The sequence below is a fragment of the Cariama cristata genome, unplaced genomic scaffold, assembly GCF_000690535.1.
Source record: "Cariama cristata isolate BGI_N322 unplaced genomic scaffold, ASM69053v1 scaffold3660, whole genome shotgun sequence".
In the NCBI taxonomy this organism is placed as follows: domain Eukaryota; kingdom Metazoa; phylum Chordata; class Aves; order Cariamiformes; family Cariamidae; genus Cariama; species Cariama cristata.
Window position 1 is genome coordinate 111 of NW_009596210.1, and position 25,773 is coordinate 25,883.

The 25,773-nt window shown below is 36.8% G+C and overlaps 1 protein-coding gene across 1 annotated transcript in view; it reads left to right on the plus strand.

Moving 5' to 3' along the window:
* Nucleotides 1-321: 321 nt before the first annotated feature.
* The window catches only part of LOC104165382 (extended synaptotagmin-2), a gene marked incomplete at both ends in the record, with an annotated part of 43,644 nt that continues 18,192 nt past the window's right edge, over nucleotides 322-25,773 (plus strand). Inside the window, 6 exons of the mRNA XM_009704994.1 lie at nucleotides 322-363; nucleotides 1,275-1,409; nucleotides 3,290-3,366; nucleotides 9,671-9,743; nucleotides 10,546-10,635; nucleotides 25,564-25,619. Of these exons, the coding sequence (XP_009703296.1) occupies nucleotides 322-363; nucleotides 1,275-1,409; nucleotides 3,290-3,366; nucleotides 9,671-9,743; nucleotides 10,546-10,635; nucleotides 25,564-25,619 (473 nt within the window). The remainder of the gene's footprint in view (nucleotides 364-1,274; nucleotides 1,410-3,289; nucleotides 3,367-9,670; nucleotides 9,744-10,545; nucleotides 10,636-25,563; nucleotides 25,620-25,773) is intronic.

Below are 25,773 nucleotides of genomic sequence, written 5' to 3' on the forward strand. Positions count from 1 at the left end.
GTGTCAGTTATGCTTTTTTTATTTATTTTTTTTAGTTCATTTATGGTGGTAAAGCAATACTTTATTCCAGATGCTACTATTAAATATATGCTTGGACTTGTATCTGTGTAGTTCAGAAATGAGTTCATATTTTATCTGCTTGAATTCTAATATTCTTATCAAGAATCTTAACTGCTTAATACGTTGTTCAATGTATACATTGCTCATAGGGACATCCCTAAGCTTTCCTGTATTATAATTGACTGGATATGATTAACTAAAATGTATTTTGTATTTGTATTAATTTTTTTGTTTGGATTTTTTGTTGTTTGGTTTTTTTAGGTCCATTTTCCAGACACAGAGAGGGCAGAATGGCTCAACAAGGTAAGGGTAGTCATTAGCATCGCTTCCAAATGGGAAGGGAGAGGAGGGAAATCTGAGATTACAAAAAGCAGTGAGGCAAGAATCTGAGAGTGGAGTAGTTTTAACTTTCTGTGCTCTTTATACACTTGAAGCTTCTGGTCATTGATCCAGTTAGTCACAAGAAAGATTAAATCTGTTTTCATGATCTTGAAATTGTAAGTTTTGGACAATGACTTTAAGTGGCATTAAAGTAATTACAACTATAATTGTGTGGAAGTCACAGCAGCTGTAAACACAGTCTTTTATGTTCTACTTGTCTGGGATATTTTCCAGTTACTGTAAGTTCCTGACCTACAATCTAAAAATAAATCAATTTTGCAGTTTTGATTTGTATGTGTGATAATGTAAGATATAGGTCTGTGTAGCTTGGGTATTTTTAAAATCTCTTTCATTCAAAGAGCATAGAAGAACATGAGTTAATTAGAAAACAGTGAGGAAAAAAATAGTGTATTTTTTACATTTATAAACCTTAATAAAATATAATATAAACCATTTAAGAAATGCACTTGACCCATTTTCTTATCCCTCTCTTTACATGCAAATAAACTTAACCCTCTTCACCTTTTTCCCCAACATTCAGCATCAGTGCTGAATACATATGCATTCATGGGATAAAAGAAGAAAATTCTTAATATTGTTTTTCTCCTCCTCCAGTGCTTCAGATTTGTGCAAATGTATAAAACACACAAAATGAGAATCCCAGAAAGCTTTCCTGTATGTAAAAAGGAACCAGTTCTTATGTCTCTAATGAACTGTATAGAAAACTTGTATGTTTAAAACTTTGTACAAAATTTCTTACATATACCTTAAAGAGTATGATTTAGTTATGTGTGAAGTTGTGTTCCATGTAGATATTTTTTTTTTTCCCTTAGACTGTAAAACAGATGTGGCCTTTTATTTGCCAATTTATTGAGAAACTCTTCCGGGAGACCATAGAACCAGCAGTAAGAGGAGCAAACAACCATCTCAGTACCTTCAGTTTTACAAAGATTGATATTGGTCATCAGGTCAGTGTCTGGTGAAGTTTTTCTAAGAGGCCATGTCTTACATATTGTTTTCATGTAGGTTGTTTAAATCTATACAAAATTATTTTCCTGTGGACACTTGGTGGTAAGCCTAATTCTGGCTTCTGTTGTAACATTATAATAAAAACATGTGTGGCTTTTTTAGCAGAGACTTTATTTTTTTTATTATTTATTTTTTTCCTGGGGTCTCTGCTTCAGAAATTTGCCTGAGAATTAGGAGAAGACTTGAAGTGTAGTAACTCCTAGTCATGTGAAGAGCTCATAGCAACATGATTTTAATACTGTTCATGTAATGCTTTACATTAAGTGAGCAGGGATCATTATCCTTTTCTTGCCAGATGATCCAAGTGCCTTTCTTCTAACAGATGAACTTTTAATCATGTTATGTTCGGACTCCAGTGACAAGGCTGCTGGCTCAGCTTTCCAAAGGACCACACATAACAGTATCAAGGAGCAGATAGGTGTTTACCTTCTGTTCTGTCCTGTGAAAGAAGGGGTCATAATACATAGCTCTTAACTGCCTGCAGAAGAGCCTGTTTGACCAGTCCAAGCTAAGAATGAGTTGCTTCTGCTTGCCATAAGTTTGGCACTACTTACTCTTACTTGCATCAACCAGAAGTTTACTTCTGTTGAGATACAGCTTAACAGCTTTTTTTGTGAATTTGTGTTTTGTGTTCCTCTTGCTTGTCATAAATGAGATTTTAAGTAAGGATTTAAACACTGCCACCCCCCGCCCAGAATGTTAGGAAAACTGAAGTTAAGTTTCAGATGTGATGGAGGAGAATAATTTTTTTATCTCTCTGACTCTATTTCATGTATATTACAGTTCATTATACTTTACTGCACCTTTTGTGTGGTGTGTTTTGTTTTGTTTTTTTTTTTTAAGTTGTAAATCCTTTTACACAGGGGCTGTGTCCTGCCGTAGATACACCTGTATTACAGACTGTGGAATAACATTCTTTTTAAGCCATACTATTTTTAAGTAGGGTTTAAATTAGCTTACACACCTCTGTATACTTCTGCACCTGGACTGAGTTATCTCAGACACAAGAAACAGCTGTTCTTACTTTAAATTGCAGCCTTGATTGAGTTGCATCCTGTGAGCTGCAGAGCCCCAAACACAGTGGGAATTTGACAGGAATGAGATTTCCATTTTACTTAAATTACTAAATGGTGTAAATAGAAATATGGCAATTTTTCCAGAAAGAAAAAATTTAAAATGTAACAGGAGGTGGTGCTAAGTAAGGTCATTGGTCATCCTCTCCCACCTAGTATTTGATGAATGTTTGAGTCTTGGGAATGTTTAATTGATATGTGTTGTTTCTGTATAAGAGAGAGGAAGGGAGAGAAGGAGAGTGCAAGCACAGTCATTTAAACAGCACAGAGTGGTTGACACAACTTTTTGTGGGGACTATGGATTCTTTTCCATCCATTTTGACTAAATTCCACTCAAGGCAACTACATTTTTGTGAATTAAATTTAGCTTGTTTTAGTTGCACAGAAAAGAATGCTTTGTCTGGGAGTGTTAGACATATCCTAGTACAGAGAAATGAGATGTTTATTGGGGGATAGGGAAAGCTTGATATTAAATCCTTTTGTAAATCTTGAAATCTAGTGGTCTAAACCAAAGGTAATTGCCAGAAAGGTTGTGGTTGAGTGGATCCTATCAAGGTAATTTTTAACCTTGAAATAACATTTTGAGCTAAATTGATAGCTTTTCTTCACACCTTTTAATAATGCTTATAGTAAATTCTTAACTTCAGGCATGAATGTGCGTATGTTCACCTTTATTTCGAAGTTAAAAGTTTAATATGGTATAGTTCAGTAGAATGATCCGACTTCTATTTGCTTCATTGTTTCAGCCTCTGCGGATAAATGGTGTAAAAGTGTACACTGAAAATGTGGACAAAAGGCAGATCATTTTGGATCTTCAGATCAGGTAAACACTGTGTTACCATATTATGATGATGCCCATGCTTTATAATATGTGCTTTGTTTGATTCAGCACTTACGTTGGCCTGAAAGGAGAAGAATTGCTTCGTTACGCAAATGTAGTTAGTTCTAATTGTGTATGAGTGGAGGAAGGAACTGCGTGCTGTAAATAGCATTTATCTGAGGGAAATAGTATATCAACTCAGTGTGACTACATCATTAAAGCAATGTTGATTAATAAAAAAATAGTTTGCAAAGCTAAAGCACTATCTTTAGATTTTTTATATAATGCATTAAAACTTTGCCATGAAATTTAGTCTAGCCTAAAATTTAGGATGTAAGGTGTTTGGGTTTTTTTACTTTTCTCGATTAAATTTTTTTATAAACATAGTATTAGAAAAAGAGAATGATAGCTACCAAAGTACTTGTGCTTGTACCACTAACCAAAGTAAATCTATGTATTATGTAACGCCAGAGTGAATGTGCTCCGCTGCTTCAGGTTTCTTTGCCTGTTCATCATGACCTCTTTTATATAGGTTTATAAATAGATCTATGCAACATTTGCCAAAGTCTTTCTTAACACAAGCTGCAGTTACAGAGTTTTTTGAAAGTTCAGTCAGTGAACCCAGCAATCCCAGCAATGTTTTTATATTTGACCATCACAGATATGTGTTACAGTGACTACTTTTGCCTGTTTTAGGTTATGGAAAGGCCAGATTTGTCAGTCACTGACAATCCAGCAAAGAGCAGCCTGCTGTGTTTCTTGTTGCTTCCCTGGCAATAACCAGAAGGGTAATCAGGCCTCTCAGTGTCTCTTTTTCAGAGTCACTTCCAAAGTTTGAACTTGGTTATTTTTGATTTTGAATTGTTTTATCTAAATCTCAGCTATGTTGAAGACTGTGCTGCTTTGTCAAAGCTGGGCCCCAGAGCGATAAGGGAAGATGCTGCTGCATCCTTTCCTGGGTTTCAGAGGCAGGGTGGAGGCTATGTCAGTGAGCAGGGCCCAGTCTTTACTGAATTGGATCACTTCATTTCTGTAGGAAAAAGACAGCTATCCAAATCAGGGATTGGTGTTGCTGGACAAAATACAGGAGGGTTGTCTCTTGAGAGCTTGTTTCACTGGATGGATGCTGTTAGCCCTAATTGAGAAATTTCCTTCAATTTTCTCTTTGTTGCTTTTGATAGCAGCGGTGAGAACAGCTTCATCTCTTCAGACTTTAAGCCCTCAGGAGAACAGACTTATCTGACCACTGTGGGCACAGTGCAAAGAAATTGTTTTTGAGAAGCTATTTTTCAGACGTTTGAGGGGCCAAGTCTCCAAGACCACTTTTTTAAAGCAGAATTATTCCCACAGGAGAGGGTAAATCTAGTGTTTCTTTTTTCTTTTTTCTTCTTCTGCTCATCTTCATGAAGTAGTTTGGGACAGTTAAACATAAAAAAGACCCTAAGTTTATACAAAAATTTCAGGAATAATGTCCTGTTACCTAGACCTGAAGGAAATCTTTACCCATATGTCTCATTGCATTACATTGCAACCTACTTAAGAGAAGTGGTAACAGCTGGAGTAGAATCCAGTCTAATAGGCTGAAATAAATTCCTTGAGGTGGGATCCTGAGTCAGCTAGGTGCCCGTTTACCCCAACAGCCTGTCCCTACTGCCAGTGGCATAGGCTTCCAGGAACAAAATGGAAATGAGAGCTATGGAGTGACTATCATAGCTTCTGGCAGTTAAGGCTTAGACAAAACCACCATCAAAGGAAATCCCATTTCATATTTAAGACTTGTCCTTGACACCTCCTCATTGGGAAAGGGCTATTTTTCAAAGGCTTTTATTTATTCAAGCTTAAGACAGATGACACCCCAATGTCAATCGTTACTGGGTTTTTTGGGAGGGTTGGTTTTTTTTTGCTCTCTAAGGGTCCATCACTGGGATTTTTTCAGTAGTAACAAGAAGGAAGAATAAGAGTCTTTGTAATGAATGTTTGTGGCGTGTTTAGATACAGAGTTATGTACAGATACCAGCCCTAAACTATTTCTTAGGGAATTGACTTTAGTTCAGTTTTGCAAGATTATAAAGAGCAGTCTTACTGCTGGAGAAAAGTCAGTCCTTCAGAGTATTTATCGCTGTAGATTTTAATCTCCAGTAAATTAGTTTGTTCTAATTTTAGTTTATTTTCAAGTTTAAAGTTAGGAGCTTTCTATAAACCCTTCGTTCCCTAAATACAGTTGAGAAGGAAATCAGTCTCTCTAAGCGTTTGTAAGAATAGCTGTATGAAACCAAGCCCTGTGGGGGGCTGTGGCAGGAGGGAGGTAGGAAAGATTTTATTTTATTTATATTTTTAATTTTTTTAAAGTACACTCATTCTTTTAATAGTCTCCTTTTATCCTGCTGTTTCACAATTTTGGCTTCCTTTAGCTCTTTCTACTGTCCATTGTTTGTGACGGGGTAGATGCATTTGCTTTGGACCTTCCGTACAGTACATTTAAGTAGTTTCAATGTGTCTCCAAAACACTTCTTTAGTATCTTTTGCATTTTCCTCGAGTTTTTTTTGGCTTTTCTTTTAACTTTAATTGTAAAAGGAATGTGTTTTGGTTTAGTTTTTATTGTTTCTGCAAGGATACCAAGTGCATTATGATCATTGCTTCAGAGTGTTTTTCAGAACCTTTTGAAACAGGTCCTGTGCATCACTCAGGATCCAATTAAGAACTTTACTCTTGTAAGCAGCTTGACTAGATAATCCACAAAGCAGTCATTGGAAAATGTATTTAAAGAATCTATTTCATGACCATGTTTGCCAAGAGAACACTTTACCTTTCTCTTACTTACTGTGAGCTTTATGTTAAAAAATTGTCAAAAGTGATGTTACAATTTAAAAGTGTAGTTTCTGTTGACAAAGATGTGTGAGGGAAAAATTTTAACTACTTGAGCAAATGAAGATAAAAATCTAAATAAATTGTTAATAAATAGAAATCTTACATTTGTTAAAGTGCATGAATGTAGTAAACACTTGGGAAAATTAAAAGGTTATGGATCAACAGAAAACAAGATAAACTGTCAAATTACATGTGAACTGTAGTAAAGAAAGGCAAAAAAGATTGAGAGATTGAGGAAATACTTGTTAATAGCGTACAACTGATTTTTTTCACCTTCTCATGACACAAAAAATAGAGGCACTAAAAGAAAGTTTTCAGCTGCAGATTTAAACACATGGAAATATTTTTCTTCATGTGGCATACTTGAATGGAGAAATTTGCTACCATTGTACTGACAGAAGACAGATGTAAAAATGGGGTCAAAAGACCTTCTGAAGACCTTCTAAAAAGATAATGAAGATAGTCCAAAGTACAGAATGACAAATCACAGTAATCTGGGAAATACGTTTTTCTTCTGGGTATCTTCTTTGGGCTACAATGACCACATACAGTATATTGTGCTTCTCATCTGATTCAGTACAACTGCTGTTATATTCTTACAAGACTGTCCTCATTAAACTGTAATCTATCTCAGTGATCTGTACAGGGGCCATAAATATTTCTGGGATATTATGATCTGAATGTATAGAATTTGCTTACTAAGTGAGCCTTCAAGTTGTATGTTATGCTACAGTGGAATTCTGTATGGCATTGACTGTTAATGGACCCAGCCAAATATCTTAGGGGAAAAAAACATGTTTAAATTTATTATAAGGTTAAAAATTGTTGACTTATTACCCTCAAATGCAGTTTGTTACTATTTTTACTTCAATTTGTCATCATGTTATTATGGATTTTCAAAAGATAATATTGCTTCCCAGTCTTCATAACACAAATAGTTCTGATGCTACCAAGTGCCAAGATTGAGGTTCCAGTTGCAGGTTTTAATTGACCTTGCTTCTCTGTGTCATGTTGTTATGCAAGTATATATATGTGTGTGTGTGTATATATATCTCTACTATCTCTATATATAGTTAGATAGGTAAAAATAGATATTACATAGTTTTAAATTGTGTATTAAAAATATATATACCTATTTTTAAACTATAGTCACACTAAATTTTTTCCAGGGAAAGCAATGGTCAGCTTCCTTTCACATAGACCCCTGTCATGTTGTTGTCCTTCAGTTCCCCAAACTAGTCATTGTACCAAAATGATTCTGCAGAGTGTTACCTTTTGAATAGTCCAAAATAAATTCCATGTTAGATGTTTACAAGAATATCTCAGTACTATTGTTTGTTTCTGTTTAAGGGATTGATAAAATTTGCATTTACTTGAAATCCCGTAGACAGCACCATCACACACAGAACACGGGAGGCTACAGATGATTTGAATAATGGATATCCTGAATGCAGCAACTCTCACCTTCATTTTCTTTTGATAGTACCTTGTGGCTATCAGTTGTCAGGATGGAGGAGGCAGGGGTCCTGCCATTATGCTCTTACTGTAAGACTAATTTATTTTATCTTGACTTGATCCTAAAATGGCCCTATGAGGAGAGCAACTCCATTTTGTTCATAATTTCCCAGATGTTTCTGTAATAAGATGCCATCAGGCTCCTAAACTTGGCTGAACAGTTTTTCATTGTACAGCCTAGGTCTGAGGAACCTAATGTGAGTAAGCCTGGGCTGTACTGCAGAGTCTGGAACAGGATGCCCTGTAGAGGAAACAAATTCCCCACGCCCTGAGCAGTTTCTGGCTTTGTTTAAGCTGTATTATCTCCTCCCCACTTAGTTCCTTCTTCCATTTTCTTTAACTAGGCAGTCTGTTCAGAAAGCTCTTCAGATTTCATTTGTCCTTTCATTATAACCCATATCTTCTTAGCCAGTGTCCTTGTCCAGCCAGTCTCTCTCTAGCTGTAGCTTGGTATTCAGTCTGTTGGTTTTTGGTTTTAGCTCTCATTCTGTAGAATCATTGACCAATTCCCTCACTAATCAGAGTTTCAAGCTTTCTTCATAAATTCCTTGTTGAGTCTTAGAATTAGTTTGTTGTCAGACCCAATATGGCTCCCAGCAGCAGCAGTTCTTGGAAAAGATCTGCTCAACTCTGCTGGTACATGCTTGACCTGCGTAGAGCTTCAGGAAAAGCAACTGCTAAAATCTGAGTCTGAGTTGTTTGCAGATAAACTTTTAGCCTTGTAGCATGGGCGAAGTAGATCATATCATAGAATCATAGAGTGGTTTGGTTGGAAGGGACCTTAAAGATCACCTAAATCTAACCATGGGCAGCGACACCTTCCACTAGACCAGGTTGCTCCTCAAAGCCGTAATACCTACTCAAAGCCCTGATACCTAATCTAAATCTTTCCTCTTCCAGTTTAAAGCCATTGCCCCTTGTGCTATCACTCCATGCCCTTGTAAAAAGTCCCTCCCCAGCTTTCTTGTAGGCCCCTTTAGGTACTGGAAGGCTGCTCTAAGGTCTCCCTGGAGCCTTCTCTTCTCCAGGCTGAACAACCCCAACTCTCTCAGCCTGTCTTCACAGGAGAGGCGCTCCAGCCCTCTGATCATCATCATGGCCTCCTCTGGACTTGCTCCAACGGGTCCATGTCCTTCTTGTGTTGCGGGCCCTGGAGCTGGACGCAATACTGCAGGGAGGGGGTCTCACCAAAGTAAAAGTAGATAGGGCTTTTTCTTACTATCTTTTAGAAATCTATCTCTGAGATATAGGGCAGCATCTACAAACTTTTGAGCCCTTGACCTTGCATCCCCAAAAATGGGATGCAAGAACTGTTCAGGGAAAAACTTGCATAATTTTTAATATGTTATTCTTTAATTTACTTCCTGCCTCCTCTCTCCCTTCAGAAGGGGCTCAACTGTTTTTGGCTTAAAGCTTGCTTAGTGAATCATCCAGCTCAGCATGCCCAGCTTATTGAATTTCTAAATATGACTGTTTTTTCAAGTTTCTGAATATTTCAGATAATTTTGATTTTTTAGCAAAATAACCATCTTTGTCTAGTGCTTCTCATGATTATATTAGATGAGAGTGGATTTGGGTACATATACTATCAATGAGACCTATGTAGAGCTTTCCTGAAATGGAGTATGAATTCTGTGTCCATTATTTCCCAAAAGTAAGGCTACTGGTGTGTTTTCTTATGTATGCTTCTGGAGACGATAACATACCTATGTATTAATTTGAGTGATTTTGATGACAGTAGTGATATTTTGAAAGGAATGTAATTTTTTTTACATTCTTGACTTCATTATATGTTGTAATGTTTTAACATGGTTTTTTTGTGTATAGACTGAGATACAAAATATAATGTTATGACAGTGCAAAACAGAACTAACAGTGTATTGCAGTTTAGTCCATAAAAATAAAATGTATACTTTGTTTTAGTTTTGTTGGAAACTGTGAAATTGATTTGGAGATCAAGAGATACTTCTGCAGAGCTGGTGTGAAAAGTATACAGGTGAAATTCAATTTTTTTTTGATTTTGATGTGGAGTCATCACCGAATTGTTACTTTCTGATTAAATAGTTCATAAGAAAGAACCAGTAATTGTGTAGTTTTATTGCTTACTATTTTTTCTCAGTTGCATAATATTGATATTGCATAATAATTTCAGTAACATGACTTAGCTGAAAGGGTAAATTCCTGTTATGTATATAATATTTTCTACTGGAAAAGATGGAGATAATTTCACATCAAGCCAGTGTTCATGTGATATATAGGTTCATAAAGGGACCATGGAGCTTAAAATTTTTTAGTTAATACTTCAGTGTTAGATGCCATTATTAGTAGTAACCTTACCGTCTGATATTGTTTCTCAAATTTCCTTAACTTTTTGATAACAGATCTCTGTCTCTAACAAGGAAAATTAGTATGCTTTTTGTGTGTGTGTGTGCGCGTGTGTGTCTGGACATACCTATAAACTTTTATCTACTTTTGTTCTAGTAACTGTGGATGCCATGATATTGTTTTGTGCCACATTTGTTTACATTGAGCTGTATAAATAATCTACTTCATATTTTTAGCAAAATTGCTACTAATATCATATGGCATCATGTAGATGAATGTAATGAATTTGTAAGCCCAACTATTTAGTGTTAAATTTTGGGGGTTTGGACGACATGTAAAGCTATATATATATATAAAATCTTCCGTAGTCAAGAATTTAATGAATTAGAAGTGTGAGCATTGCCAGTGAATAAATTTTATTTAAAACCTGAACTAAAGTCAATTCCACTGCCATTTTTCCTCACCTTCCACAGATCCATGGCACTATGAGGGTTATCCTGGAACCACTAATTGGAGACATGCCTCTAATTGGAGCACTATCCCTTTTTTTCCTTAGGAAACCTGTAAGTACTTTTATCTCTGTTTCTATTTACAGTCCTGGTCACAGTGGTCAGAAAATAATGGAGCAAAAATTAAGCAGCAAAAGGAAAGAATTTGGGAAATCGCTGCCATTTGGTTGAACTTTCACAGAAAGATAGTGTACAAATGTTATGAATACTAGAAGAAACCAAGATGAATAATAATTACCTTGGAATTATGAAGTGTGTTTTGTCAGAGCGGTCAAAACTTTCTTAGAAATCTTCTGGATAAGGGAAGATCAGTAGATACCATCTTGGTTGTTTGTAAAAAAGCTTTTGTTGCTGTTTCTCATGACAGTCTGCAGGTCTAAGTTGGTCTAAGTTAAAATTTCACAAGATCTGTGAAAGATTGTTTTGAAAACCATGCTAGTGTTACCACAAATTAAAAATCAGAATGGATGTTTTGAGATTACCCACTACGATGATTGAAGTTTTTATCCTACATAGCAGGTGGGCAATTTCCTTTACATTTACCAATGACCCAAGTATGAGAATGGATGAAGCACAGGTTGAGATGGAATTGGAATTCAAAATGATCATGACAGTAGCAGAAGTTGGAGGAGAGATTGTGTCGTGTAATTCAATTGGAATATGTGCTAGGCTAAAGTGCACGTTTGGGCGAGAATAATAGCAAAACAAAGGTAAGCCAACAAGGCCTTGCTGGTATGGAAATGATACAGCTAGACTGGCATGTATAAACAAGAGGATAAGCCACAAATGCTTTCAGTTTTAGGCACAGCAGTTCAACAAAGATACCGATCAGTTGGAGAGTGTCCAAAGTAGGGAGATGAGAATAAACTTGACCCTCGAGGACAGACCAAAAGAATGGGAATTGTTTAGTTTAGAGAAGACCGAGGAGAACATGTTCTTCAAAAATGTGAAAGGCTCTTACAGAAAAGAAACGCACAATGTGTTCTGCAAATCAATGGCAGATAGCATAACAAATAATCACAGCAAGGAAGATTCAGGCTGGAAAAGAGGATGAGGGAAGACCCGAATGGTAATGGTAGGGAAGCACTGTAGTAGGCTGCCTGGAGACATGGTGAATCTCAAGAACAGATTGGACCTGCATCCATTAGGATTGACATAAGTATAACTCTTCCAGAACCATTCACACAGACGAGCTCTTAAGGTTATATCCAACCTAGTGAGTCTTGCAGAAGGTGAGAGATCCTGGACATTCTAACTGGCATTACCTAGAAGGATTGACCATGACTTAATAAGAGTCAAAATACTTCTCAGTAATTAGAAAAGGTTTTAATTTTAAATAATAGACTTATGTACAAACTGAAATTACTTTCAAGGTATTAGAGCATTTGTATAGGATTCTACTGTGTTTTACGACCTGTTTTGTAGAAATAACTATTTTCTTTATCTAACTGAAACTGTGATATACTTTAAAAATCTTTCCTAGGATTCCCTGTTCTCTACTACCCAAACAACAATGAAAGTGGCTGGGGATTTTTTGGCTCAGCCAATATCACTTTGTGTATCATGGAGTCTGGCACCAAAATGATGTGTGTTCTTGCAGGATTCAATAACATTATAGTCATTCCAAACATATTTAAATTCTCTAGAATTAAGAGAATTAAAGGGAATGATTCTTAGCTCACTGAAGAGGAAGAAAACTTCTACATCTGAGTAATTCAAAGAAAATGAGTTAAGGAAAGTTTTCTGAGACCACAAACTTTTCTGAATTCTGGCCTATCACAAATTACCTGATAGTTACTTTTCATGAGAAGCTGTGTTTTGCATGGCTGTCTTGCCCTTTCATGCTGAACTTAAATGTGATCTTTTTAAAATACCCTAAGTGCGAAATTTGAAACTAGTACAGTTTTTGAAAGCTGGGAACCTGGATAGTGTAGTCATACAATTTCAGTTCAACGCTTTCCTCTACATTAAAACGATAGGTGGATGTCATTGAAGTTTGCCTTATGATAAGGCACTATAGATAGTGGATTGTGGCACCTTGGAGTGACTTTCATTTAAAAAGCCGTAGTGTGAATCTCGCAGGTAGGATTGGCTGACAAGCACCAGTCTGTTGGTAACTCGACGCAGCATTGGTAGAAGAGCACAGGATAGGTAGCAAATGTAATTTTCAGTATCTGAAAATGAGTAACAAATACTCTACAGTTTTAATTTAATTAACTCTTATAAAATATGACAGTACTTGTAGTCTAGGTTTTACTACTTCCAGGAAATTTCTTTTTTAATCTACAGATACATCGAGAAATGTTCACAGATATTGCAAAGTCCATACAACAATCTTATTGTAGAAAAATATAAAGGAGAACATAATACACATTGCACACTTGCTGGCAGAAAATTCTTTGATGTTCTATATGTGTGTGTAAGGCAGTTTCAGCAATTTGAAATTTGATACTGCTTTTAGTAAATATCAGTAAGAGAGCTTGATGGAAAATGTGAACATTGTGGAAGTTCTTATGCTACACAGACTTCTTTAAAGAAATTAATTGTTTCCATCTCTTACTTGGAAGTATATTTTCCATTGGAATATTTTGTTTCTTGGATATGTTCTAATTAAACAGTAAAACTTTTGATGTCAAGATTTAACAGTTTCAGACTATGCTAGGTCATAAATTACAAGTATATGGGTTTAGGCACTTTGAAACAGTCTCAGATTGATCATCCTGGTTTCCTCAGTGGTCTGCAACTCTAAAAAGTTGGTCTAGTTTTCAAGGTTTTTGAGGTGGGAGTGAATTTTTTACTCCAACTTTAGAAGGTATGTTGTTATTTTCTTCAATGAAATTACAGTCTTGTAACACAATTCTTTTGAACAAATGTCCTATGATAAATTTTTGCTAACTTGTTAAAAGGTAGATTTGTATGGGTATTTATGTATGGCCTAGGAAAAACTTAACAGTATCACTTGCATCATTTATGTGGCTTATTTCGTCTGTCTAGAGAAACCACATGTGCTTGGGTAGAGGGAATGCAGACTTAAATCTTGGTAAAACATGCAAGAATTTGGAAATGTTTTGTGGATAATTTAGTGAGGGTTTTTTTATAAAAGTGAAATAGTTCATGCAAATAAATGATAAAACGTCATTGCTCTTATTTGGAAAGGGTTGGGGAAGTACATTGGGATGAACCAAATTTGGATATCCACACATTTCTTTGAAGTAAGTCTAAACATTAGGAGATGTCTGGTAAAGTTTTGTCTAATTTTTACTCTCTGACTGAGCAGTATGAGTGTAGGGCATCTGTTAATGTTCATGTTTATACTAACAAACTAAGCAGGGCCATGACAAAGATTGAACACTGCCTTGTGGTAGTCTGCACTGTGTAGTTGTTAACATACTCTCTGATATTATTTTGCTATTTAGTGCTCTCCCAAACAATTTCCAGACACAGTACAGAGCCCAGTTCATTACAGGGACCATCCAATAAACAAGTTAAATGCAAACACTCTATTTTAGAGGAGCAGGGAAAGGAGTTTGGCTGTGTGGACACAGGCTTTACATTTTTTTCTACAGGAATGACCTTTCTTTGTGTTGTAGATGTGGCTCATGCTGTCTTTCTCAGTTCTGTTTTGTCTTTACTGCGAAAGAAACCAGTGTACAGCCCTTCTGCAGAAGCCATTCTGACCCAGTCGGTGCTGAAGCGATGACCCGATGAAGTATCCTTGGGTACCTCCTGCAGCTCCTGCTTCTTTGTTGCTTTCTAGAGGGGAGGTAGGAAAGCTGGCAGGGAATAGGGAGGGAGAGCTCAGCAGCAGGCATGGTCATAAGCAGTTCCTGACATTTCCTCTGTTTCCCAGCATCATCCTCTGGTAGCATTTGTCTGAACATTTCATTTCTGGTACTCCCAGATACCTCTCTGGTCAGCTTTTAGCTCCTGTACCTGTGCCCAGTGCCTTCTGTCCCTGATCCACTGTAAGTGCCATGCATTTACAAAATGTTTAACTCAGACAACTTGCACCTGATATAGTAAAATGAAAATATATCAAATGAAACATGTCTTATTTGTGGTCAGTAGCTTTCTGAACTTTGGAAAAGACTTTGTCCAGAGTAATTTTCTCTTTACTCCTACCCTCATGCCACTTTATTAGCGATCTGGTTGACTTAGTGAGACAAAAAAGGATGGAAAGTAGACTGGAGTATGAAAATTAAAAAGTCAACCCTTCACCAAAAGTATTCAGTTACAAAAATATTAAAAGTGTTTTTCACCCTCCTTTCATTTAAAAACTAAGCTAGTGGTCAAGGTCAAAGCAAATTTATGGGTGAATTGTTCATAAAAAGTATCTTTGAATCAAGTTATTCCATAATTTTGACAGCTATACATGGATGTTTAGGTTTTTTTCCAAGCAGACTTCTGTCACCACTGCAATGTGTCTTCTTGGTGTTTATTTTTCTAACTTCTGTAGAAAAATGTAAAATAATGCTTTTTATAGCAATAACCAAATTCTGTCCTCTTACTAGAGAACAAGTGACTGTAGCCAGGGAAAGCTTTTCTTCAATATTTTTGTTAGAAGAGAAGAGGAATTAGTTGGCAGCTAGCATTAGATTTTGTTCTCATGTTTTCCAGTCTAAAGTAGCTGGCAACTATTCCTCTTGCTCTGTCTCTATCATCTGTTTGCTGGCCTTAATGCCTATATAAGGCAACGCTGCCTAAATTAGTAGTTCCTAACATACTTGTTTAATGAGTTTACCAGTCTCGTATTTCTGAGTAATGCATGGAGTTTTTGATGCTGCAAGAGTTCTTGCTTTATATGAAACTTTTTAAATACTGTATTTTGTGGTTATTATTGTGAAGAAGGTACTAAAAGTTTCATCAGCTTATAAAATATGTCCAAATATGTAAGAGATTTCAAGAGAGTGAAGTATGTACATTCTAATGTCTTGAAGTAGTCTTTTAAATCTCTGAGCTTCAATGCTAGGGAGAAGTTAGCACTGTGTAAATAGTCAGCATTTGTAAGGTTTTTCGCATTACTTCTCATTATGTTAACATTATGTATATTTACCATATATTCTCCTTCTCTAAGTGTAGTTGTCTTTTACTTTTAGAACAAAATATCACATAGTTAATTATTTTTATTTTTGGTTCAGTTATAGAAGAGTATATGGCTTATAGCTGTACTGCGAATTGGTAATTTTCAAAAGCTTGTTTAGTGGCATACTTAATACTGAAGCTGTATCCTAACCCAACCCTTTCTGGTTTTTTTTAAAAAGAGAAACAACAAAAGAGACACATGAAAATACCAATACTATTGTTATAAAAAAAGCAATGGCTGGAAAACAGGATGCCTTCCAGGAAAAGTGGGCAACTCTTCCAAAGCTCTCATTTTTATATTTACAGTTTTGCCTTCCACTTGCTATCTTGAACACTGCTCTCCCTCTACTCACTTTACAGATTTATTCTGTCCTGTAGTTTTGATTTATTTAATACTGGTTTAGTTTCATTTAATATTGGCTGCCTTTAGGAAATTCAGTGCTGGATGTGACCTTCAAAATTATCAGTACTGATGAAAATTAGACTCAAAAGGAGTGCTTGCACCAACAATGAGTCCTAGTGAAATGGCTGGAAAAAAAACATAAAGTGGTTATGTAGAATGCAGAAGAATGTTGTTTTGGTTTGCTTTTAGTTAACAAAAATGCCTTCAGAATGTATGAGACTCGATATCTTTGATTCAGAACTTTTTAACCTCTTTTAAAGGGGTTTGTGGAAGACCTGAATATATTCTGAAACATAGGTACTGTTATAATAATATTTGCTAAGAAATAGTCTTGCTGCCTATAAAGTGAAAGTGATTTTCACTGTTACTTTTTGTATGTATAATTTACTGTTATTTACATTTTTTTTAATTTTGATAGCTTATGCAATGTTTTAAACCATCACAGTGGGTGCTTCCACAGTACTGTATTCTTCTCTCCCTGTGCCCTCCCATTCAGTGTTACTGTCTCTCTTACACTGGTGTTGAAACTTCTGTTTCTGAAGGAAGCTGGTTAAGGGATGTAAGCTGGCAGAATATTAAACACAACAAGAAGTGACTAGTGTCCTGTCCTTCAGATGTATTTTAGCATCTTGAGCTGGCTTGCTAAGGAGTCAGGAGAGTGTCAGTACTAGTGTGAGGGTGTGAACCAAAACGCAGGACTGGTAGAAGGGTAGAAAGCAGTAGAAACTAGAGGGAATTAGCTTGAATTGCAGCTTTGAGTAGTTGACACTATGGAGAATAGCAAAGTGCACTGGATTTTTGTAAGACCAACTGTGATCCTTCTTCTGGTCACCCTAACTCAAAAACTGGCCTGCTCTGTCTTTTACCCCCACAACTATACATCTGTATACATCTGTAGCAGTTGTCTCACTTCAATCTTTAGACAGTTACAACTGAAAAACTTACTACTGTTAAACACAGTTCCTGTGCCGAGGTATGCTGTGTTTCCTATAGCAATGATGAAAACCAGTGTGATTTCTGCTTTCTATGGTATTGTATAGTCAAGCCTTATTTGAGAGACTGAATTTATTATATGTTTACTGGGGAAATACACTAGATAATGTTACTTATTAAATTGTTACAATAATGTTAGCACTTTAGCATTGTAGTAGTAATGGGCTGCGCTCTAGTAACAGACAAATTGTACTGTGTTTCTGCATGGCCATTCACAAGTAACAGAAGAGGGCATGTTAGTCCTCTTCATATAAGAAGTTTCTGAGAAGAAGCACAACTTATCACATGGAATTGTATCATTGTGCCCTGTAGCAGAGCTTAAATTTGTCCTGCAGAAATCTTATTCTTCCATAACTTGATTAGCAGGAAGTTGTTCATCAGCATTTTAAAATACTTTGTGGCTTCTCCTCTGAGAATTAGTAGTGCTTATGGCAGCCAAATCAAGCCACAAGGTTGGCAGTGTTTAGAGGCTGCCTTTTGTTCAGAGAACTTCAGCTATGGCCCTGTATACTCTACATTCCAGTACATTCTTTTCCCTTTGTAAAGGCATCTGGGGTATTGAGAACACCAAATATGTAGAAATGCTTATCATTTTTGGGCCTACCTTTTCTTATAAGCTGCAGGGATATATATATTTTTTAAATTCTTTCAATGTATGTGTTGCATGGGTTCTCAGTACAGAGCCTTGGTAAGACACAAATGTCTCGGTTTTCAGGGGGGAAACGTAATTTGTTTTCACTACTCTGAGCAGAGGAAGGATTGAAAGAGCTTTAAGTAACATGACACACAAACTACTTCATTGGAAAGTGTAACTGGTGTCTGAAATCCCACTGTAGGCCAGTGAGCTGGCTGGTAAGAATCTCTGCAAGGCATATCACCTCTCTCAGTTGCAGTGTGTTGTGGAAAGACACCACATCATTTCTGGCTCCTGGCAGAGTTTCACTTGGTGACAAATCCTGAACACAGTCTTTCCAGTGCCCTGTTAGTTCTGCCACAGAGAACCAGCTGGCATTCCCTGAATTTAGCTAAACCGAGAGAATTATGCATTGCTCAAAGCAGTGACAGAGAAGGAAATGATATTGTTAAGCTATTTTTGAGATTCATAGACCAAAACTTTTTTTAAGTATGGAATTTATTTATATTCAGTGCTTCATAGAATGATTCATCAGCTGGCAGTCTTTTGCTTGCTCCGTTCTTCTCCATAGGGCTCTTCAGTTTGTTAGGATGGTGACGTTGCTTTAACTTACTGTCAGAACCACAAGTTAGGAGGTTGTCATCTTCTCCAGCAAGTCGTGGCATGGTAATGCCCAAAATGTAGAATGAAAATCCTTGTTATTTAGCTGGACTATGGCTGGGAGGACTCCCTCTTTTGTATCAAGCAATACTGTAGCTTTGACTGCTTTCTTCTCTCTCTGTTGTGAGGTTATCTGCTCTCAGTGCTATTTCCATACTACTGCAGGTATAAGCTTTTTTTGCCAGAACTTGGTGTTGTTTTTTGGAAAACTCTTCTTTTCTTACGTTACAAAAGGTGTACCTTATGCTGAAGTCTAATTATGTTTGGAAGCCAAAAGTGCAGACTTGAAACAACCTTATTGAGAGGAAAGTGGGGATGATGGGGAGAGAGAACACCAAAAAAAAAAAAAAAACCAAACCACATTTGTCACTTGTTTCTGTAGACTAAGATTAGAGTGTGTGTTACTGCAGTGATATCAATGTGCTTCATTACTGCTGGGCTCTTCTGGTAGAACTGGAAAGGAAGCACTGTGGTGGGCAAACGGAGCAAATCTTGTCTGCAAGGAGAACTTACCTTCAAAGCCCAAATAGTGAAAGCTTGATTTCTGCCAGGAGTTTAAAGGCCCATATTCCTTCCAAAACATTTCATGGCTTAAGATTTATTTGCAAAGCTTTTCTAATAATCCTTTAAAGTGCTTAGCCTTTTTTAATTTCTTAGTTCCAACTTTGAATGGAAAAGGATTTGTCTTTGACGTTTCTGAAATTGACCTCTGGCTTTCTATTTATTCCTGTACAGTAAGTGGATTAATAGAAGTTTCTGATATTATATGTACTAATTACATTTCTTGTCTCAATGGCCACTCTTAGTAGCACTATTTTTTCAGTTTCTTTCTGTAATTATTTTTTACACGCTTCATGATCTCAGGACTGAAGGCAGAATGAATTGGTAGCTTTGTTTTTGAGAAGAGGTGTGTAATAATCAAGGTATTGACAGTGAGGGTGTGCCATAGGCACTCTATGTGTTTCATATGCTGTGTTGCAACCTTTTGAAATGCTTTTTGGTCACATAAATTGAAAATCTTTCATTTCTCAGTGATATCTCTTAGGTTGTTCTTTGTTTTGTTTTGGGCTGTGGCAGTTAATACAGAAACCACTACTGATATATGTTTCAGTCTAATGTAGGAGATATTTCTCAATGCTGAATTTCAACATGCATTGTGTTGCTCAATTCATTTCATTCAGTTAAGTCTATTTAGGAGATAGCATGGGACTTTGCCATATTAACTGCTGTACTGCCTCTCCTCTATGTGGGCACCAACACCACTTCCAGGTGAGATCTGGAAAACACCAAGTGTGACTGCATGGCACTGGGCACGATTCAAGGGCACAGGGGCCCAAGCAGTGATCTCAATCCTGCTGGTAAGGGACAAGGGAGAAGAAAGTGATTAGGAGTAGCCAGGATGGATTTATGAACAGGAAATCATGGTTAACCAAGCTGATAACCCTCTGTGATAAGATGGCTGGCTTGGTGGATGAGGGGAGAGCAGTGGATACTGCTTGTCTTGACTTCAGTAAAGCTTTTGATGCTGTCTTCCACAACATCCTTAGGTAAACTCATGAAGTACAGACTCAATGAGAGGACAATGAGGTTGATTCAAAAGTGACTGAACTCTTAAGGCTCAATGGGTTGTGGTCAGCGACATGTAGTCTAGCTAGAGGACAGTCAGTAGCGGTGTACCCCAGGAGTAAATATTGGAACCAACACATCTTGATGGCCATCCTGGATGGTGGGACCGAGTGTACTCTCAGCAAGTTTGCTTGCTTAAAACTGGAAGGAGTGGTCAGTGCACCAGATAGTTGTGCTGCTGTTCAGAGGGACCTTAACAAGCTGGAGAAATGTGCCAACAGGAATCTCATGAAGTTCAGCAAAGGGAAATGCAAAGTCCTGTGCCTGGGAAGGAATAACCCCATGCTGCAGGACAGGCTGGGGGCTGACTGACTGGAAAGCAGCTTTGCAGAAAAAGATATGGGGTGTCCCGGTGGACAGAAAGGCAAATGGAAGTCAGCAATGTGCACTTATGGCAAAGAAGGCCAACAGCACCCTGTGCTGCATTAGGAAGAGCATTGCCAGCTGGTTGAGGGAGATGATCTTTCCTCTCTACACAGCACTGGTGAGGCACATCTGGAGTCCTTAGCCCAGTGCTGGGCTCCCCAGTACAACGGAGACATGGACATGCTGAAGCGAGTCCAGTGAAGGGCCACAAAAATGATGAAGGGACTGGACGTCTTTCATGTGAGGAGAGGCTGCAAGAGCTGGGCTTGTTTAGCCCGGAAAAGAGAAGGCTCGGGAGGATCTTATCAATGTATATAAATACCTGATGGGAGAAGTAAAGACCAGGGAGACAGACTCTTCTCAGTGTTTTTCAGTGACAGGGTAAGAGGCAATGGGCACAAGCTGAAATACAATAAATTCCTTTTAAACATAAGGAATTGTTATTATTTTTTATTTTTTAAACTGTAACAGTGATTAAACACTGGCACAGGTTGCCCAGAGATGTTGTGGAGTCTCCATGCTTGGAGATACTCAGAATCCAACTGGACATGGCCCTGAGCGACCTGGTCTAGCTGACTCTGCTTTGAGCAAGGGTGTTGGACTGGATGATCTCCAGAGATGCTTTCCAACCCCAACTATTCTGTTTTGTATCCTAATGGATCTCAAATGGAACTAGATGTCTGTGTATGGTCAGTTAAGCCACCTTTTTTACTCTGAGATTTTAATTTTTACTCCCAGCATTCATCCCAATTTTGTTGACTTCAAAGCTTCCTAAAAATTAATAAAAATTTAAAAAAAAAAAATAAATCTTGAAATACCACTAAGTTTTAGAAGCAAAATTTGGATTGATATTGTATAACCATTTGCTGAAAGTAACCATGTGCTCAGGATATATGAACCTGTAATGGTTTTATGGATGGTGAGGAAGAAAACTGCATGAAGCCGTACAGAGCTTTCGACTGGCAAAGACAGTTCTTTGCATCTGTCTCTAATGGAAGGGTCTATATTCCTATCTCAAAACCAAAATCATGTATTTCTTGGGCAGAGAATAAAAGTGCTTTGGGATATTTTGTGTGATGGAAACCAAAGCCTGTCTATAAAGTTTTCAATTTCCCAGTTGAGGGAAATCTCCACTTACAGAGAAATCAAGTGTATTGTACGTGACAATAAGGGAAAAGTAAAGTCAATTTGAAAAGTTTTATGAAGATGCTCATATCTATAGCATTGCCTCACATTTCACTATTGCATTCATCATTTAGTTGGTGCTGTGTACAATTTATTCAGTTAATTTATTGTACATTCATCCAATGTTTGTATCACTTCATAAGTGGAAAACTAAATCCAAGCCTGTTGATATTTCTTGCATATTTTAGAATGACTGTTGTTACAAGCAGCAAGAGTACTATCTGCTTCATTATTGTGAAATGTGCTTTAATTATTAATTTCTACCATGTTGTTCACGTAACACTTTTGAGTGTTGTAAAAGCCCTTGTACATTTCAGAAAAAAAATCCCGTGTTGAGATGATGACACATTCTATGTTTTGAAGTTATTTTATAATGAGAGCAAATACCAGCTTCACAGATAGATTGCAGAGTAGCCATCTAACATTAATTATGTCATGTAAAAGAGCAAAGAGACCATAACTGCTTACCTTGTGTTTATAAAAGTTAGGATTTTAGAAGTATTCCAACCTTTGAGAAAGGATGATTTTCATTAAAATTTCTAGAATCCAAAAATCAAATTATTTTATCACAGAACTTATTTTTGGAAAGCTGTCTATTTGCACCTATTCATGCAATTTGATCACTAGAACCACTGTTACATTTAGAGAATATCTTTCCTTATAATGTTATTTCGTTTACCTCCAATCTTGTGTGCATCTGGAAACATGAACTTGGAAATTCAGATTTATATGAAATAGTATCTGATGCTATGTTTCATTTTGTGCTGCAAGATAATTTGTTTCACTTTGTCCTGCAAGGTAACTTTAATACATGGAGTCAAGTAAATAAACAAAGTGAGAGAATGTCTTTGGAACATACTAGTTAGAAAGACAAAATAGCTTAATTGTGAAATGTAATTACTAGCAGACAAATAAAATTTTTCATTTTCGGTTTATCCAGTGATGCATTTCACCAACGTAAAGGCTAAAACAGAAGTGATACCAGAAACTAATGCAGGAAGTATTTTATCTTTGTTTCTTTATGCCCTAAACCACAAAAAGAAATTATTGCTATTTAGTAAAAAATTCAGAATTCTGTTACTTTTATTCCTTCTCCAACATATTATTTTCAGTGTCTGTTTGGGATATTGTGCTGAAAAGTAAATCCAAAGGAAAAATAAACTTTCTGATTAAACTTGCAAAATATGGTTTTAGACATCTCTTAAAAATCAACCTAAGCTTTCACAGTTATTAGAAAGCTCCTGTTATTTCTAAAGCCACAGAATTAAGTTTATAGGAAATATGTTACTCATAGTTCAGTGAAGTATCTAAAGCTTTACATTTCAGTTCTCTGTACTGCTGCTATTTTATTGTGGATACTTTGGGAAAGTGTTTTTTAAGGGTCAGAGCAGAACAATAAAAATATTGATCCCCCCCCTCTCCGCTGTCATAATTTCATCTTTATTGTATCTGCTGAGATAGGCAAAAATCAGTATGTAAAGTGGATGGATAAAGGAAATACTCTGTAATTGGCAAGAGGAAAAGGGTGAACGCAAAGGCATAATTAAGTACAATAAAGTACTTACAACTGGCAGAAATTTATTGTTTACTTCATTTTAACCCACACAATATAAAATTATGAGAGGTAAGAAAACGAATTGAACTAAACGATGAAGTTTAGCTGTCATTCTGAGAGCTGTTCTCTTCTGTCTGACGCTGTAATGACAGAATGAAAAATTTTGTTGACTTTCATTCATTCTTTCAGAGTCTGGGAAACATGACTATCCTGAAGGGTTTAGAAAATTGCATTTAGAAGCAGCAAACAGATAAACTGTAATCATCTGTATAAATTTATAATTATTTTGTTCTAGGTGCATTGGTTTCTAAATGTTGAGATATAGTCGATCTCCATTGGACTCCTTTTGGTTGATGGAGGTAGAGAGAAAGCTTCTTTCAGTCATCCACTGGAGTTTCTTAGATGCCTGTATTAGAGGAGTCTGTTTCTCTTTCTCTCCTGCCTATACAGAGACACAGGAGTGTAATATGATAAAAGAAGGAGGCTAGGAAAAATCTTGCAGCAATTTTCTGAATGGATATCAGCAGGGAGAGTGCTAAATTTTAAGCATTCTATTGAAGTCTGTAGGTTTATTCACCCTTCTGCAGGTCATAGTTAGGAAGACACTAATCTTGTTCCACGGAAGGGACTAAATGTTTGTTTTCTGTTGTAATATGTTCACAGACTCATAGAATAGTTGAGGTTGGCAGGAAACTCTGGAAGTCATCTAGTCCAACCCCCTTGCTCAAGCAGGTTAGCCAGGACCATGTCCAGATGACTTTTGAGTATCTCCAAAGTTGGAGACTCCACAACCTCTCTGGGCAACCTGTGCCAGTGCTCAGTCACACTCACAACAAAAAAGTGTTGCCTGATGTTCAGAGAGAACCTCGTGTGCTTCCATTTGTGCCCATTGCCTCTGGTCCTGTCACTGCGCACCACTCAGAAGAGCCTGGCTCTGTCTTCTTCACTCCCTCCCTTCAGGTATTTATAGACATTAATAAGATCCCCCTGAGCCTTCTCTTCTTTGCGATAAACAGCCCCAGCTCTCTCAGCCTTTCCTCATAGGAGAGCTGTTGCAGTCCCTTAATTATCCTCATGGCTCTTTGTTGGACTCTTTCCAGTATGTCCATGTACTGAGGAGCCCAGAACTGGACATAGCACTCCAGGTGTGGCCTGATGAGTGCTGAGTAGAGGGGAAGGATCCCCTCCCTCAACCTGCTGGCAATGGTTTTCCTAATGCAGCCCAGGATAGCATTAGCCTTCTTTGTGGCAAGGGCATGTTGCTGGCTCATGTACATTCTTGCAGTACCTCCCATGATATGTCTTGCCTTTTGTTTTGGAATATTCAGTTATTAAATATTAACTACTTTTTCTCTTGAAAAGGTAATGATTTTTTCTGCTTAATTGTTTGTTGCAGGTAAGCTAGGTGCTTCATAGGTAACATTGTTGAACTATTTTGTCACTGTTACAGAAGTATATTAAGTAACAGTAACTCTTATGTAAATAAATGTATTATGTGTTATCTTTAGTTGATGTATTCACAAAGGAAATCACTAGTTAAATTATTATTAGATCCTTTATAAAAGAATGGTATGCTGAGTTTTTTAATAGGAAATGAATGGAGAGTGATTATTCTTGCCTGTTTGTGGGAAGATGCAACATGTTCTTGGTAGGTATTTGTTGTTTTGTTTCAGCATTTAACTGAACCAGCACAATGAGTTTCTTAACTGAGGAATCTCAAAATCCTTTTAACTTTTTTCATGCAGTTTTTCTTAGATTGGGTTAGTTGGATTTGGAAGCATGGTAGTAGTTGGGTGGCTTTGGATTTGTTTGTGGATTATACTCAGTTAATGTCTATATGATCTAGCAATGAGTTATGCCTATTAATTATTTCTGAGGATTTTTCTCACTTCGATAATTAGTCCTGTTGATACCTTTATTCTTTACTGCATCAGTCGTAGAATGAATTTGTCTCTTTACAATTGAAACCGGTCTCCTCTGTGTTTGCAAGCTGTTGTCATGTCCTCCTTCCATCTTCTTAATCCCAATCCTTCATTCTTTCCATTGGTCATATCTTCTAGATGTCTTATTTTCCTGGTCTCAAATGGGATTCTTCATCAGCTTATTATACTTTGCAAATTTGTGTTGGTAACTGTTCATCTACAACAGGTCTATGGTGAATATGAAAATACTTCTCCAGAAAATAGGAACACATTTCATTATTTGATATTGGACATATGTAGTAGATATTGGGGTGTACATGTGTGGATATGTATGTATGTGTGGAAGGGTGCATAAGAGGATGGTAAGTTGTTTTTATAACTCTGTTTTAAAAACTGTGGCTAAAAATTATTTAGAATGGAAGAGGCTTTGGTTTTTTGTTTAAGAAAATTCTCGAAACTGGTTATTAACCCTCCACGGATCATTCGGGTTTATTTCTTCAGTGTTGTGAATTCTAAGTTGCCTTTTTTTTATGCCTCTTTTCTCTGTAATTCACAGCTTTTGGAAATTAACTGGACTGGACTGACCAATCTTCTGGATGTTCCGGGACTGAAGTGAGTATATGTAAAGCAGTGTTTGATATTCCACCACCCCAATAAACCCCAGAAAATCTAAAGACCATTGGCTAAATAATTTTAGGTTAAATGACTCGGAGCAGTTATCTCTTAATTTAGAATTATATGAAATTGCTCAATATGCAGAAGGTAG